General features: G+C 39.8%; 1 protein-coding gene and 1 pseudogene across 1 annotated transcript; both read right to left on the bottom strand.

Moving 5' to 3' along the window:
- Positions 1-1,717: 1,717 nt before the first annotated feature.
- LOC127430951 (C-C chemokine receptor type 4-like) lies at positions 1,718-3,455 on the bottom strand (annotated as a pseudogene).
- A 2,974-nt stretch (positions 3,456-6,429) lies between these two features.
- On the bottom strand, positions 6,430-14,260 carry LOC127430950 (uncharacterized). Its single transcript, XM_051681080.1, has 3 exons — positions 13,466-14,260; positions 8,139-8,607; positions 6,430-6,581 (listed from the first exon to the last, which is right to left on the bottom strand). The coding sequence occupies exons 1-3, from the start codon at positions 14,258-14,260 to the stop codon at positions 6,430-6,432; spliced, it is 1,416 nt and encodes a 471-aa protein (XP_051537040.1).
- Positions 14,261-16,204: the final 1,944 nt, after the last annotated feature.

The raw sequence follows: 16,204 nt of genomic DNA, 5'->3' as shown, positions 1-16,204 counted from the left end.
ATTGACTGAAGTAACATTTACTAAAGCAATAAGCCATGAGAGGTCATGAATTACAGTGATTTTACCATGGGTAGAGGGTGATCTTGGGCACAACACGAAGTGGAGTAGCAACTCCAAGCATCAATAAATAATTTTTCTGCATTTTACAACAGCTTTAAATGTTGAACATCCAATCAAAGTTGGAACCATCAGTATTATATCTGTAATTTCATTGTAGCTAATTATATTGAGCAAAGTGGTAAAGGGATATTTGATAAAACCCCTTTAACTATAGTTTAGCACTAATGCACTGCCTCAAGAAGTTTGCAACAGCATTAACAGCAATATGATACAACAGACTAATGTGTAATGTGCTCAGTATATTAATTATAATAAACAGATTAAATAATTCTTCCGCCAAGCAATGTAGTTTATTAGTATAACTGTTGGCTGTTATTGGTTGCCAATGTAATTATGCCAAGCACATTAACATAGAACGTATAGTCAAAGGTGTACATTCATCATATTTTTAGAGAAGTTTCGAAACTGTTACAGTATATTGATTTGGTGAAACAATACACCGCAGTCCCATTTTACTACAACACCTGTTTCATCGAACTTGCCCATAACCCTTACACTATGCCTGATGTTTTTTGCATTTTATCAAATGGAAACACAAACAAAATGGATCAAAAAGAGGTGATTTTCACCTCAATAATGCACAAGGATATACTGTATGTGCATGGCTTCATAGGTGACATGTCACAAAAACATTACTTATGCAAACAATACATATGCAAATAAAGTTAATTTACATGAGGTTCAAAATGATTTATGGTATTGAAGTGGTTTCAATAATTTGAATAGAAAAAAAGCATAAGTTTTGACATCTGTGGAAATTTTGACACATAAGTTGTCCTGGACACAAATTAAGTCAGGAAAGATGAGCTCTTGTTTTCCATACAACCAAACTGAATGGTGACTCAGAGTGTCAGTATCAAATATTCTGCCTTACATCTTGTATGACTTTCACTCTTCTATGGAACACAAAGGGAGATGTTGGGCAGAGTGTAAGGGACTGGCCGCATTGGTCACTAGAAGAGTCAACACTCTTCAAAATTTCTCCTCATGTTCCATGAAAAAAAAAAAAAAAAGACAATCAAACAGGTTTAGAACAATATAAGAGTGAATAAATTATGAATTTTCATATTGTGTGAACATTTTTACAAACATACAAGGGGTCATATATGAAAACCCTGAGCAATAGAATAATGAGGACCCCAGAGAAAGAGAAAGAAAAAGAAGTAGATGAAATGGAGTGTGGACTGAGAAGAGATGGAGTTCAAAATTCCCAGAATGCCCTGTAAAAACCAGTAGCATCATTGCTCATTAGTTTCCCCTTATGCAGGTATTATTTTCTGTCTATAAAAGAAAATTTGTTCGTAATTATCTTTTATCCATAATGTGCATGTACGGGAAACAATCCTAAAATCTTTTAAATATTAAAGCTTTTGGAAGATTAACAATACACACCTTTATATTTTTTATATGTTCAATTAATGTATGCAATTTCACTTTCATAACAACATCTACAAGGAAATGCAGGATAGTGTCTTTGATACAGTGATGATGTTGATTAATACCAGCTGCATTTTAAACCATGAACCCGTAATTGCATTGCAGGTAACTGAGTCATAAGTGTCCCAATGTTTAGTGGATCAGCACCCTTACCAGTGCCTTATGATATGTCACGACTCACGACATAGAAATCTAGGGAGAGAGATGAGATGCACCTGTAGAGAATATAGCACAAATGTGCTAACAAAAAGTCAATATTTTTATAAATTATAAATTTATAATATATAAATTATTTTATTGGAAAAACAAAATCGCAATCATTTAATACACCCCATTTCACATAAATAACCATACAAAGGCATTATAAATATGTATAAATAAATAAACAAGACAATCAAGGATTTTATCCACAAGTCCGTTTGAGGTGGTGCTTTTTAAATTAAAAACAAAACAGTCAATGGCACTAATATGTTTAGGTGTGATAAAGTAATTCAGAGGAAACTAACTGAATAATAACTTAATGAATAATAATAATAATAATAATAAAAATAAACTTACAAATTACACATCCAATAACAAATGTAAATGAAAAGTGAAATAAGGATAAGTAACTAACAAAATTTTTAATTTGCAGATTTTATGGAAAACAGGCATGGAGAGCTTCCCAGTCCGGTGCAGATATAGAACAGGCTGAACAAAACCAGCCAGCATAAAAAAAATAAAACTCATTGACCAAAGGACCTGTAAAGGCTGTTGTGTCACAACAACAAGGACTCCAGTGACAGTATATGGAACATATGTGATAACCATGCTTAGTTATTAGAATGATATAAATCGCTCTTCTCTTCATGTGGTTTTCCTCCTCTCTCTCTCTCTCTCTCTCTCTCTCTCTCTCTCTCTCTCTCTCTCTCTCTCTCTCTCTTCTCTCTCTCTCTCTCTCTCCCTCTCTCCCTCTCTCCTGGTCCTGACTGCTTCAGAGCTCTGAGAACAACCGAAATGCCAAACAACTGAATAGAAAGGAATACTATAAACTGCAGAGAGTAGAACCATACATAAATGTAAAAGGTAAATGAGAGAAAAGTAAACATGCAGAACAAACAAGAGCAAAAAAAAAAAAAAACAACAATCCAAATAGTAGTGGAACAGATCACTCCGTATCTGAAGGGTTTGAACTTCAGAAAGGTTACAGGATGAACCACTGCCGGATAACGCTTGACACAGATCAGACACTGAAACAGAGGACGACCAGTGATGCCATGGCTGAATAAAAACTCTGCTAATGTTATAAGACATGGTAACCATTTTGTTAATGGAATGAACAAGGAATTCACAGAGAAAATTATCTCACAAACAGAGAGACTGAGGATGAAGAACTCTGATGCAATTCAATTTCCTGCTCCTTTGACCATGAGCCATACAACATAGGAGTGTGTTGGAAGACCAAATATGAAGCTGAAGATGAACCTAAATGTTTCTATTGCACCGATTTGCCAAACTGCAGATGTTGTGAGGTTGTCAGATGAATGAGTTGTGAAGTCCTAAAGAGTTTTTTGTTCTGCGTTTGATTGTTTGTTTAAATAAATATTTTATTTACCTCATTCCTGCGTTTGGGTCCACACTCCTACACTCACCCCTGACATAACTATCTGACCAGACTTGAACACAGCAGGATGGGGATGGGGATGTTTTTTTTCTAAACCCAGCTCTGTGCATCACCAAGTTCCCCCTGCCAAGGAGGCCGTTCCCCCACCGCTGCCGGTCCCCACGGCCACAGAGGCCATTCCCCCATCGCTGCCGGCGCCCACGGCCATGAAGGCCGTTCCCCCATCACTGTCAGCACCCACAGCCACGGAAGCCGTTCCACCGTCGCTGTCAGCGCCCACGGCCACAGAGGCCATTCCCTTGTCGCTGCCAGTGCCCACGGCCACGGAGGTCGTTTCCTGTCACTGCCAGTGCACATGGACATGGAGGCTGTTCCCCTATCACTGCCTGTGACCACGACCATGGAGGTCGTTTACCTGTCACTGCCAGTGACCATAGCCACTGAGGTTGCTCCCTTGTCACTGCCAGTGACAGTTTTCTTGTTGCCTGAACTTACTCCCATCCTGGAGCCGTCTGTTCTTGCTTCTGTCCTGGTGCTGCCTGTCCAGTTCCCTGTGGCCATTGACAAGCCTGATCAGTTCCCTGTAGTCAATGAGTCTGTCCAGTTTCCTAAGGCTGTCAACAAGTCTTTCCAGTTCCCCGTGGTCGTCGACAAGGCTGTCCAGTTCCCTGAGACCATTGATGAGCCTGTCCAGTCCCCAGCAGCCGTTGATCAGTCCAGTAATCAGCATCTGCCAGACACTAAGGATTTTCGATCTCCGCCAGGGAGACCAGTCGGTGAGTGAGTATGCAGTCGAGATTTTAGCTTTGTCCTGGGGCTTGGGCTATAACCAGGCCTGCCTCATTGACCTTTATGTGGTGGGTCTGGCCTAGCCCATCGAGTCCTGCATTCCAGTTGGGGAAGGGGAGTCTTTGCGAGACAATAAAACTAGCACTTCAGTGGGATTTTTTTTATCTCAGCCAGTGTCTCGGGAGTCTCTCTTGTTTCGCCCCAGCCCGGGAACAGTGATACCCCCTCACCAACGGTTAACACAGCAGCTGATCTCCCTACTACTCAGAGGAGGGGATAGACTTCTACCTCCATTCCCGCTGCCGACTGCCTGGAGGCGATGGCCATTCCCGCAGCATTGCTTCCAATCGTCCGGAGAAGGAGAAAGAAGCCTGGTCTTTAAGCCAAGCCCATTGCCATTGACAGCCAGAAGGTGGTGGCCGTTCCTGCATCTAATTCCAATATTAGATTACTTAAAAGACATGTTCTAAAGCAGCAAGCCAGAAGAGGTGATGCGTTACAGTGATTTTACTATGGGTACATTTTGTTTTTGGGTATGGCGCAAAGCTGCATTACAGCTTCAAACATGGTTAATCTAATCAGAACTTTAGCCGTAATCATCCTTTTTATAAAGATAATATGCATACAAGTAATTATTATAGCAACAAGCCAAGAGGGGATGGGTTATTTTGTATAACCGGTGGTATTGAAGGTATCGCAGCATCAGGACCCACACCAGCCGATTTCATGACAGCTTATTCCCCCAAGCAATCAGACTTTTGAACTCTTGATCGCTAACGATACATATATCAGCACCACACTTTATTAGCCTCAGACTGGACCCACATTTTATACTTCACTTAATAACACACTGGCAACTGACTATCAACCGACTGCTGAATGTCAACACAACACTTCATATATATTTCCACTGATTACATGGGGGTGGGGTGTGCAGTGTATTTTTATTGTATACAGTCTTCTTATTTTGTGTATACTGTATATTGTATATATATTTTTTGTATACAGTCCTCTTATTTTGTGTATACTGTATATTGTATATTATTAGGTGTATATTGTATGTTGTGTAACAAGATGTGTAAACTGTGTTATGTGTAAATCAGATGTTTATTGTAATTGTCATACTGCTATGTTGGTTGGATCAACACCTAAGACTTTCACCCACTGTTGCACTTGTGTATATGGTTGAGTGACAATAAAGGGTTTGATTTGATTTGATTTTGCTAACCATGGTAAATTCACTAATGTGCACAGCCTCGAGAGGCAAATGTTTAAAGGAATATTCCAGGTTCAATACAAGTTAGGCTCAGTTGACAGCATCTGTGGCATAATATTGATCACCACAAACAATTATTTTGACTTGCCCCTCATTTTCTTTAAAAAAAGCAAAAAACTGGGTTCCAGTGTGGCACTTAGAATGGAAGTGAATGGGGTCAATCCATAAATATAAAAACACTCACAGTTTCAAAAGTATGGCCACAAGACACAAACAATGTGTTAACATGATTTTAGTGTGATAAAATCAAGTACTAACCTTTTCTGTGTAAAGTTATAGCCAATTTTACAAATTCGTTGCCATGATGACGTAATGTCAAGAAACCCTAAAATGACTGTAAATTTACGATTTAAACAACTTTACAGCTCAAATAATACATGAGTTATAACATAATAATTAATGTAAGTTATTAATATGTTTTCTAAAAATTACTGTCATGAGTTTGGAGGAAGGACTCAAGTGCTGGAGATGAATAAATGCTTATTTAACAAAACAAAATACAAACAAAAACCCTCATGAGGGAGAAATAAACATAAAACAAGACAAAATGATAAAGATAACAAACCAATAAGGAAAACAACAGCACATGGGACAGCCTGAGAGATGGGCAGAAGAAACTGTCACAATCCTACCAAATCAAGGATAAACCAAGACCAAAAAGCCAGGATCATGACAGGACACCCCCCCCCCCCCCACCCCCCAAGGGACGACTCCCAGGCATCCCACAAATAAGATAAAACTAGACAAAAAAAACAGACAATGGGAAGGAAGTGTGGGGAAAACAGGTGGACGGCACTAAATGACACAAGGCAGACTAGAAAAAAACATGAGTCCAAGCAAAATAAACAGGGAATAAAGTAAGGCCCAGGGAAGACCCAGCAGAATGTGTCAGGGCAGCACCAGTGGGACAAACCAAGGCGGTGCCGATGACACAGAACAGACCCACACCAGTGGGACAGACCAGGACAGTGCCAACGAGATGGACCAGGGAGGAGCCGGTGGGTCGGACCAGAGTTGTGCAGACCAGGGAAGCGCTGACAGGACAGACCAGGGTGGCGCTGGCAGGATGGACCAGGGTGGCGCCGGCAGGACGGACCCAGGCAAAGCCAACATGACAGCCCAAGGTGGTGCTGGTGGGATGGTCCAGGATGGGATCGGCAGGATAGAACAAGGTGGAACACCTAAACTATGCTCGATGGCTTGACTAAGTGACATGGCTTGGTAACTTGACTGGGTGAGCAGGCTCGATAGGACGAGCAGGCTTGAGCTGGCATGACTGCTTTTCTTGACTCGGCTGCTTGGTTAGGTGTAAAGGTTTGAACTGATATAGCAGCATTACTAGATGTGTTGGTTTGCCTAAGTGATATGGTTTTATTAGACACGACAGTTTGTCTTGGTGTGGCGGCTAAGCTAGATGTGACTTCTTGACTTGGTGTGGTTGTTTGGCTTGGTGTAGCAGCTTTGAACACCACAGCACTGAACACCGCTGCCTCTCTCTCAGATGAGCTAAATACTTTTTATGCTCGTTTCGAGGGAAATAACACCGCCCTCGCAGAGAGAGCTCTAGCGGCCAAAGCTACAGAGGTTAGTTCACTCTCCATCTCTGTAGTGGATGTAACCCGATCTTTCCGACGGGTGAATATCCGCAAAGCCGTGGGTCCAGATGGCATTCCGGGCCACGTCATCAGAGTGTGCGCGAACCAACTGGCTGGTGATTTCACGGACATTTTCAACCTTTCCCTCTCTTTGTCTGTAGTCCCCACATGCTTTAAAACGTCCACCATTGTGCCTGTTCCAAAGCAATCCAAAATCACTTGCTTAAATGACTGGCGTCCTGTTGCTCTGACCCCCATCATCAGCAAATGCTTTGAGAGACTAATCAGAGATTACATCGGCTCTGTGCTGCCTCCATCACTAGACCCATTGCAGTTTGCTTACCGCAACAACGCTCCACTGATGATGCCATTGCATCTACAATACACACTGCTCTCTCCCACCTGGAAAAAAGAACACTTATGTGAGAATGTTGTTTGTAGACTATAGCTCAGCATTCAACACCATAGTGCCCTCCAAGCTTGATGAGAAAATCCAGGCTCTGGGCTTAAACAGCTCGCTGTGCAGCTGGATCCTGGACTTCCTGTCAAGCAGACGCCAGGTGGTTAGAATGGGCAGCAACATCTCCTCATCACTGACCCTCAACACTGGAGCCCCGCAGGGCTATGTTCTCAGCCCACTCCTGTATTCCCTGTACACACATGACTGTGTGGCAACACACAGCTCCAATGCCATCATTAAGTTTGCTGACGATACAACAGTGGTAGGTCTGATCACTGACAATGATGAAACAGCCTACAGAGAGGAGGTGCACACTCTGACACACTGGTGTCAGGAGCACAACCTCTCCCTCAACATCAGTAAGACAAAGGAGCTTGTGGTGGACTTCAGGAGAAGAGATAGAGAACACAGTCCCATCACCATAAATGGAGCACCAGTGGAGAGAGTCAGCAGCTTCAAGTTCCTGGGTGTCCACATCACTGAGGAACTCACATGGTCCATCCACACTGAGGCCATTGTGCAGAAGGCTTATCAGCGCCTCTTCTTTCTGAGACAGCTGAGGAAGTGTGAAACGAACCGCCACATCCTCACACGGTTCTACACCAGCACTGTAGAGAGCATCCTGACTGGCTGCATCTCCACCTGGTACGGCAATAGCACCGCCCACAACTGCAAAGCCCTGCGAAGGGTGGTGCGAACTGCCAGACACATCATCGGAGGTGAGCTTCCCTCCCTCCAGGACATATATTCCAGGCGGTGTGTGAAAAAAGCTCAGAGGATCATCAGAGATTCCAGCCACCTGAGCCATGGGCTGTTCTCACTGCTACCATCAAGCAGGCGGTATCGCAGCATCAGGACAGGCCTCCGTGGCCATGGACTCTGGCAGCAGGACAGCCTCTGTGGCCTTGGGTGCTTGCAGCGGCAGAGGGGTGGCCTCCGTGGCCATGGACACTGGCAGCTCAACTGACGGGCCAGGTTTCTTTCTCCTCCTCCGGGACTTGGAGGAAATGGATGAGATGTCTGCCTCAGGTGGCAGAATGGCGTCATCCTTGGACTGGGATGAAGACTTGAAACCTCCCGAGACACAGGCTGAAACAACCACCTCCCATTTCATGGCCAGCCTGACAGTCTTGAGAAAGTCTCCATCCTCACCCTCATCTGGGACACAGGACCTAATGGGCTCATTACGACCCTCCCTAAAACGATCAATCAGGTAGGCCTGATTGTATCCCAGTTTTGAGGACAGCGCCAAAAACTCAAAAGCATACCCCCACACAGACTTATCATCCTGCCATAACCTGTAGAGCTTCTCGACCCGCGGCACTCTCTGACGAACAGAAAAGCCGGGATTGGGGGGAAAACAAAAATTCATCTCTGCTGGGTCCATAATTGGTCAGATCGTTCTGTCATGTATTTTGGAAGAAGGACCCAAGCGCTGGAGATGAATAAATAGACAGAAGAACAGAATGAAACACAACGATCTGATGGGGAAGATAAGACAAAGGAGAGAATATATAGAGCAAGGGAATATTGAGGACAGGTGCTGCCAATAATCACGAGCAGCGTGAATTAGCACTGCCATGGCAACGCTGATTGCGCTGCTGAGCACCAGCCACCCGAGCCATGGGCTGTTCTCACTGCTACCATCAGGCAGGAGGTAGCGCAGCATCAGGACCAGCACCAGCCGACTACATGACAGCTTCTTCCCCCAAGCAATCAGACTTTTGAACTCTTGATCTCTCACAATCAAAATACATCAGCACTGCACTTTATTACTCTTATTATGTAAGAGTAGACTGTCATAAATTATATTCTCTCTTAACAACACACTGGCAACTTACTATCAACCGTCAGCCTGAATGTCAATACAGTACAATTCAAACTACTCTATATTTTATATATACAATATATACTATTTTTATTGTATAACGTGTATTCTATATTGTGTGTATTGTATACTGTACATTGTATGTTATTATTTGTATATTGTGTTGTGTGTAATTATGTGTATATTAGATTTTAAATTGTGTTGTGTAAATCTGATGTTTATTGTAAATTGGTATGTCTCATCACTGTCATGACTACTATGTTGCTCGGAACTGCACCCAAGAATTTCACACACTATTGCACTATATGGTTGTGTGATAATAAAAGTGATTTGATTTGATTTGACTTGATTTGAGCAGCACCTGTGAGAAACATGAGGGAGAGAGTAAAATAACAGCACATGGAACAGCCTGAGAGATGGGTGGAGGAAACTGTCACAATCCTGCCAAAACAAGAATAAAACAAGACCTAAAAGGCAGGATCATGACAATTATGAGCTTCACATTTCTGCCTTTGAACCCTCCACAAATTGGCTCCATGCACTTCCATTGTAAGTGCCTCATTGTAACCTCAGTTTTTGCTTTTTTTAAAGAAAAGGAGGAACGGGTCGAAATTATTTTTTTGTGGCAATCAACATCATGCCACAAATGCTCTTGACTGAGCTTAACCTGTATTCGACCTTGAATATTCCTCTAACAATTACAGTTCAATGCTTTAATGATAATATAGTTCATTAGTGTAATGACACTGTTCGGCTGCCAAGCAATGTAGCAACTTGGTGGATTAATAAAGAATGTATAGTCACATGTGTGCATTTATCATAATTTTTGAACATAGCTACAAACAGAATTTAGAGTCAGAACTATCTGTTTTATAACAAATAATTATTATTCATTATTAAATTATAAAATTATCCAGACAATAATTGCATCAAATTGATATTTCTGCATATTTTTACATAGAAAAACAAGCTAAATGTATCAAAAAACAGGGGTTTGTTGCCTGTAGAGTGAATGCCCAGTCTCTCTGGATGTAAATAATTCTCTGTGCTTTTTTGGAGACTCAATTTAAAGGTATCACAAGGATACACGTTTCCCAGAACATTAATTATGCAGACAATGCATATACAAATAAAGTAAAAAAATCATCTCTGTGCTGTTTTTGTAGACTCAATTCAAAGGTGTCACAAGGATATGCATGGCTTCATATACAACATGTCACAAAAGATTAATTAGGCAAACAATACTTATACAAATATAGACAAAAAAAAAAAAAAAAAAATATGGAGTTATTCTGGACACAGATAAAATCAGAAAGATGAGCTCTTGCTGACCATGCAATGGGTCTTAATCATGAAACCTTCATAATATGTGTAAATTTGGAGTAATTTGCACATAAAATTGAACTTCACAAATGCTGCGCACGTTCCAGATTTGATAGTTAATGGCGTGTATGTTAGTGACTTTGAAACATTCGTAAATAGGGTGCACATTCACACTCATTCACAATTATAATAATCCACGCTCATCAAAACATCATATAAGGAAGGCATTAGACTTGTCAATAGAAAGCTTTATATATATGGAACAGCAATAAAAGGGGTTTTTAAAAATGAAGCACTCAGGAACTTTTGGTTTGTGTCATCTTGGACTTATTGACACCTAGTGGTGTGGATGCAGAATCTTTCAAAATCAATAGTTTTCAGTTACAGATGCCATTGTAGAAATTCACTATTCACAATCAGCCATGATTAATTTAATCCAAGAGTGAAAGTGTCTAATAAAAAGAGGGTTACTGACATTAATCAAGTAGCATTCAACTGGTCATGTGATTGTAAAATGGCAGCCACCATGAAGGCGCCCCTGCCCCATGTAGAATAAAGCATCTTTTAGGTTACTGATATGACTACAGTCCTCATCTCATGTGTCATGATTTCATACATATGTTTCGAAATTACAATTCATTTCTTTAAGAGGAATGTTTTTTTTTTCTTGGGTTTTTTTTTTTTTTTTTAATGGGGGAAAAATCACTGAGTGCACCTTTAAACATGTTTTAAATCTCAATTTGAATGCATTCAAATTAAAAAATTCTGTTTAAGCAACAGTGGTGTCAGAAAGTGAGAAACTTGCTGCCATTGCAGGTTCTAAAAAAAGGTTTGCAATTAAGCTTCAGTGTAAAACAATTACCAGTTCATGCCAGCAGGAGGAGATCCACCACCATCAATATTATCTGGCTCAGTTCAGTGCATTGCCAGCATCATAGGTGAAACTTCTAGGTACGTCCATTGTAACTGCAATATATCCCCCTAGCAACAACAAGAATCTTCAGAAAAATTAATAGAATGCCTGAAGGTCTTTGGCCGAAACCTTTTAATATAAAAATAAAATTGCAGTTTGCTTGTATTGATGTGTCCTATGCACATGCCATACAGTATCATCTTAACGCAATTAATTGATGCACATACTGAATTAGGTGAGACGTAAATTACAGAGCTCAAATAAAATCAAACACAAACTGTGTTTTCCCACAACCCATTCAACCAATGGCAAGCACTTCTGGAAAACTGAGACAACATTTATGAAGTGAGATGGGAATAAACTAAACAAATAATAAATGAAGTTAATAAAAGGTTAACTTATGTGTCTAAATGTAGGCTATTTAACTTAGCCTGGACTATCTACAAGTTTGGCATTTCAGGGAAGTTCAAGGCATGGTTACAAAGACAGAGTTGGTAAACTCAAACTATTTGAAACAAATGCAAGCATAACTCCCCTTGCTACTTTATTTAAAGGCCCTTTTTTGCCATACGGTCAAACGCAAGCATAACTCCCCTTGCCTGCACACGAGTAGATGTAGTGACAGTTCAATCAATCATGAAAGCTCTAATGTCTGTTTTTTTGGCTTCCTGAAGCCATTCTCTGACCACAGATTTCTCTTTCAGCCACTGACATAATGGGGTTCATACCAGTTAACAACCGAATGCACACGTAGCCTTTCCGCCATATGGCCATTTTATCATCAGCCATAAAGTATGTCTAGCAGGCACTGTACTGACAGTATACGTACATGAAACTGAACACCTACATATCTTTAGAATGTCAAAAGTAAGGTTTAGGAATACAAAAAACTATATGTGCTACAAGACTCGAATGAAACCACAACAAATGCCAAAAAGGAAAAAGGTGACACTGGGTTTATGTAGTGTTTTATTAGAAAAACAACCCAGAAACAATAAACCATGTATAACTAGGGCTCGAGTTGAGGGGAATGCGAGGGGATGTCATGCCCCGTGTAAAACCACCTGCTGACCCTCAAGACTGAGTGTGGTATATATATATAAACATCTGGTATTTATTTAGACATTTTTTTTTTGTTTTGTTTTTTTGCCACTTTTCTCCCAATTTGGAATGCCCAATTCCCACTACTTAGTAGGTCCTCGTGGTGACGCAGTTACTCACCTTGATCCGGGTGGTGGAGGACAAGTCTCAGTTGCCTCCACTTCATGCTACTCGCCGTGATCCAACTTACCACGTGCCACAATGAGAGCAAGAACCACTAATTGCGACCACGAGGAGGTTACCCCATGTGACTCTACCCTCCCTAGCAACTGGGCCAATTTGGTTGCTTGGGAGACCTGGCTGGAGTCCCTCAGCCCACCATGGATTCGAACTTGCAACTCCAGGGGTGGTAGTCAGCGTCAGTGCACACTGAGCTACCCAGGACCCCACTGAGAAAACTTCTTGATATTTTTAACTTTTACCTAGAAAAACAGTTTTGAATTAACAATGAAGTTGTTTATACTCTCATATTTTTAGCATATAAAATGTATAATAAATAAAGTATTACAATACTTTGTACTTTATGGTTACACAACATGACATTTTTAAAGTTTAACATTTTTTGTAGTAAACGCTATAAAGGTTTTTCAAAAATGTATGAAATTGCACACAAAGATTACATTTCTAATAACTTGACACAAGTGTTTTAAACTAGATTTTCAAAGATTTCGAAAGACAACAAACCCCCCCACCACCATCCCCCTTTAAATTTAAATTTTTTTTTACAAATTGACCATCTGAAAAACACACACAGAAAAGACTTAGTACATTGAATGACAAAGGTTTACACAAATATGTAAATACAACAAAACATTGAATGACAAAGGTTTACACAAATATGTTCCAGGATCTTACACTTTGATTTTGAGTAAAATGCCAGAGTTTCGAGCCAGTTACAAAAGTAATAAAGCAAAATATAAAAAAAGTAGTAGGAACATGGTCCTTTTGTATACTGAATTACATTACATGTTTTATAGAAAAGAGGCAGAAGAGTTTTCCAGCGTGGTGCATATACAGTACAGGCTGTACAAAACCAGCCAGCACATAACAAATTAAACCAGTGAACAAAAGACCCTGACTATACTGTTGTGTCAGTATAATAAAGAATCCCAAGATAATAAGTGGGACATATATGATAACCACATTCACAGTAGTTATAAGAATGAAATAAAAGGCTTTTCTCTTCATGTGGTTTTCGTCCTCTCTCTCTCTCCCTCTCTCTCCTGGTCCTGACTGCTTCAGAGCTCTGAGAACAGCCAAACAGCAGAACAACTGAATGGAGAAGAAAAGTAGGAACTGCATTGAGTAGAACCATGTAAGTGCATTATGGTTGGGTGAGACTGAAAAAGACACGCAGAGCAAACAGGATCCAAGACAAATAATCCAGGCCACAGTGGAACAGATCAATCTGTATCTGAGGGGTTTGAACTTCAGAAAGATTACAGGATGAACCACTGCCAGGTAACGCTCAAAACAGTTCAGACACTGAAACAGAGGACGACCAGTGATGGATAGACCTGTTAAAAACTGTGCTACGTAAGATATATCACGACTTGAAAACCAAATTGACAGTGCAAAGAACAAACAATTCAGACAAACACAACTCTCACAAATAGAGAGACTGAGGTTGAAGAATGCTGGTGCAATTCCACTTCCTGTGATGATGAGCCATATAACATAGGAGTGTGTAGGAAGACCAAACAGGAAATTTATGATGTACACACAAAATTCCAGACCGTTCTGTATCTCAAGGGAATGAGTTGTGGAGTTTGTGGATGCTTCAGGTGTGGTGGAGTTCATTGTAGAGTTATCCATTTTCTCATCTCAAAATCTTACAAAAATAATAATTAGTTGCACATGTGATCAAATGGAAGACACAAGTGTAAATGTACCTGCTAATGTTACACAAAAACATGTCTGTATGAAATATAGTCTAATCGACAGAATCAATGTATGCATTTAATACATTCAGGCCTCTAATTCTTAGTAGCAATTAGGGATGGGCACAGGTAGGGTTGGACAATTAATCATATTTTAACTGTGATCACAGTTTCTGTCTCTCATGTTAATAATCGCAGACAGTTCTGCTTAGTTCAATGAGTTAGCAAATAGAAATTATAAGCCAGGTAAAGTTGCAAAAGTTGTTTCTCGTATTTTTAAAGTTAATGATCTGTGTTTGACACCAATACTGAATTAGTGATGGAACCATCCCTTTAATAATAGATAAAATACACCACATTCCATAATTCTGCACAATACCCATATTACCTATACATATTACAAGAATTACGTTCCAAACTTAAAAAAAAAAAAAGACATGAATTAATTAACATCTAATTTCCCTTCAGTGGTTAAGGAAATGGATACTTTTACTTGGTGAAACAGTTCACCTCAGTCCCATTTTCCTACACTACACCTAATTTAACCCTCACACTAAACCTTACACTGTGACAAATCACACTTACATGTTTGCATATTATCGAATGGAAAACCAAACAAAGTGAATTAAAAAGAGGAGTTTGTCACCTGAAGCGTGAATGCCCAGTCTCTCCAAATGTAAATAATTCTATGTGCTGTTTTTGTAGACTACCTTCAAAGCGGTCAGGATATATGTGCATGACTATATATGTGGCCTGTTACATAAAACAGTACTTATGTAAACAATACTTATGCAAATAAAGTAAAAAGAACATTAGGTTCAAAATGATAGATGGCCTTTGATTCAAATTGCTGAAATCATTTGAATAGAAAAAAAACAACAACAATTTTTCACTTCTGTAGAAATTTGAAACCTTATGATACTTGTAAATTATGCTGGAAAGAGATTAAATCAGGCAAGACTAAAAGAAAAAGCCAAAAAAAAAAAAAAGCCAAAAAATAAATAAAAAAGGTCATGTTAACAAACATATTGTTTATGTCTTGTGGCTATACTTTTGAAACAGTGAGTTTTTTAGCGTTTACGGATTGGCCCCATTCACTTCCATTATAAGTGCCTCACTGGAACCCAGATTTTTGCTTTTATTGTATTTTTTTTAAAGAAAAGGAGAGGCAAGATAAAATTTTGTGGTAATCAATTTTATGCCACAAATGCTGTTGATTGAGCTTAACTTGTATTGAAATTGGAATATTCCTTTAATGCATTAAGAAAATATGCCTTTCAGAAGTGAATATCACTAAATATCGACCCAAATTACAAAAATATAAATACTCATGTTTACTCATGTCAACACAACTTAATAACAGAATTAGGGATGTGCTAGGATGGTTCACTAATCAAGTAGTCTTCCAACAACCAACTAGTCGATTGGTGAGGCAGGCTAGAGATTTTTTACCATTGTGGTGTTTTAATTCAGATTTTGAACTGTAAACCATAAATTTGCCATTACTGGAAATATCAGTTTGTCTTAATTAAGTATTACTTGAAATGTCCACTTTTGGTCTCACTCAAATATCTAAGTTCTTTGAACTTATAAATCTTACCAATCCATAAACTTATGATTTTAAGTGTTAATGGGCCCTATTTTAAGAGTGCTAGAGTTAAGTGCAGTGCTATATCATAAGCGCAAAGTCAATGGGTATGGCCATGAAATTTTAGTATTTTCTTGCAAGCATGCACTAAGTCTAGGTGCAAATAGGTTTGGCGAAATCGCACGCACAATGCACAAATGCTGGATTAAGTGCAATTTCATTCTGAGGTTTATTCCGGTTATTATTCCACCGTCTGCATCCTATTATATACAGTAGTTCACTCGCTCAAGC

Source organism: Myxocyprinus asiaticus, chromosome 40 (genome assembly GCF_019703515.2).
Source record: "Myxocyprinus asiaticus isolate MX2 ecotype Aquarium Trade chromosome 40, UBuf_Myxa_2, whole genome shotgun sequence".
NCBI classification, from domain to species: Eukaryota; Metazoa; Chordata; class Actinopteri; order Cypriniformes; family Catostomidae; genus Myxocyprinus; species Myxocyprinus asiaticus.
The sequence above is the reverse complement of the archived record's forward strand: the minus strand, read 5'-3'. Positions and strand labels throughout refer to the sequence as shown.

Excerpts from the sequence above, each read along its gene's own strand:
- LOC127430950 (XM_051681080.1), bottom strand. The coding sequence starts at position 14,260 with ATGGATAACTCTACAATGAACTCCACCACACCTGAAGCATCCACAAAC. Across the intron at positions 8,608-13,465 it reads TGGCTGGTTTTGTACAGCCT|AGAGTGCCGCGGGTCGAGAA; the intron begins GTACTGTATATG and ends TCTGTTCGTCAG. Across the intron at positions 6,582-8,138 it reads GTCCATGGCCACGGAGGCCT|GCAAACCAACACATCTAGTA; the intron begins GTCCTGATGCTG and ends CATATCACTTAG.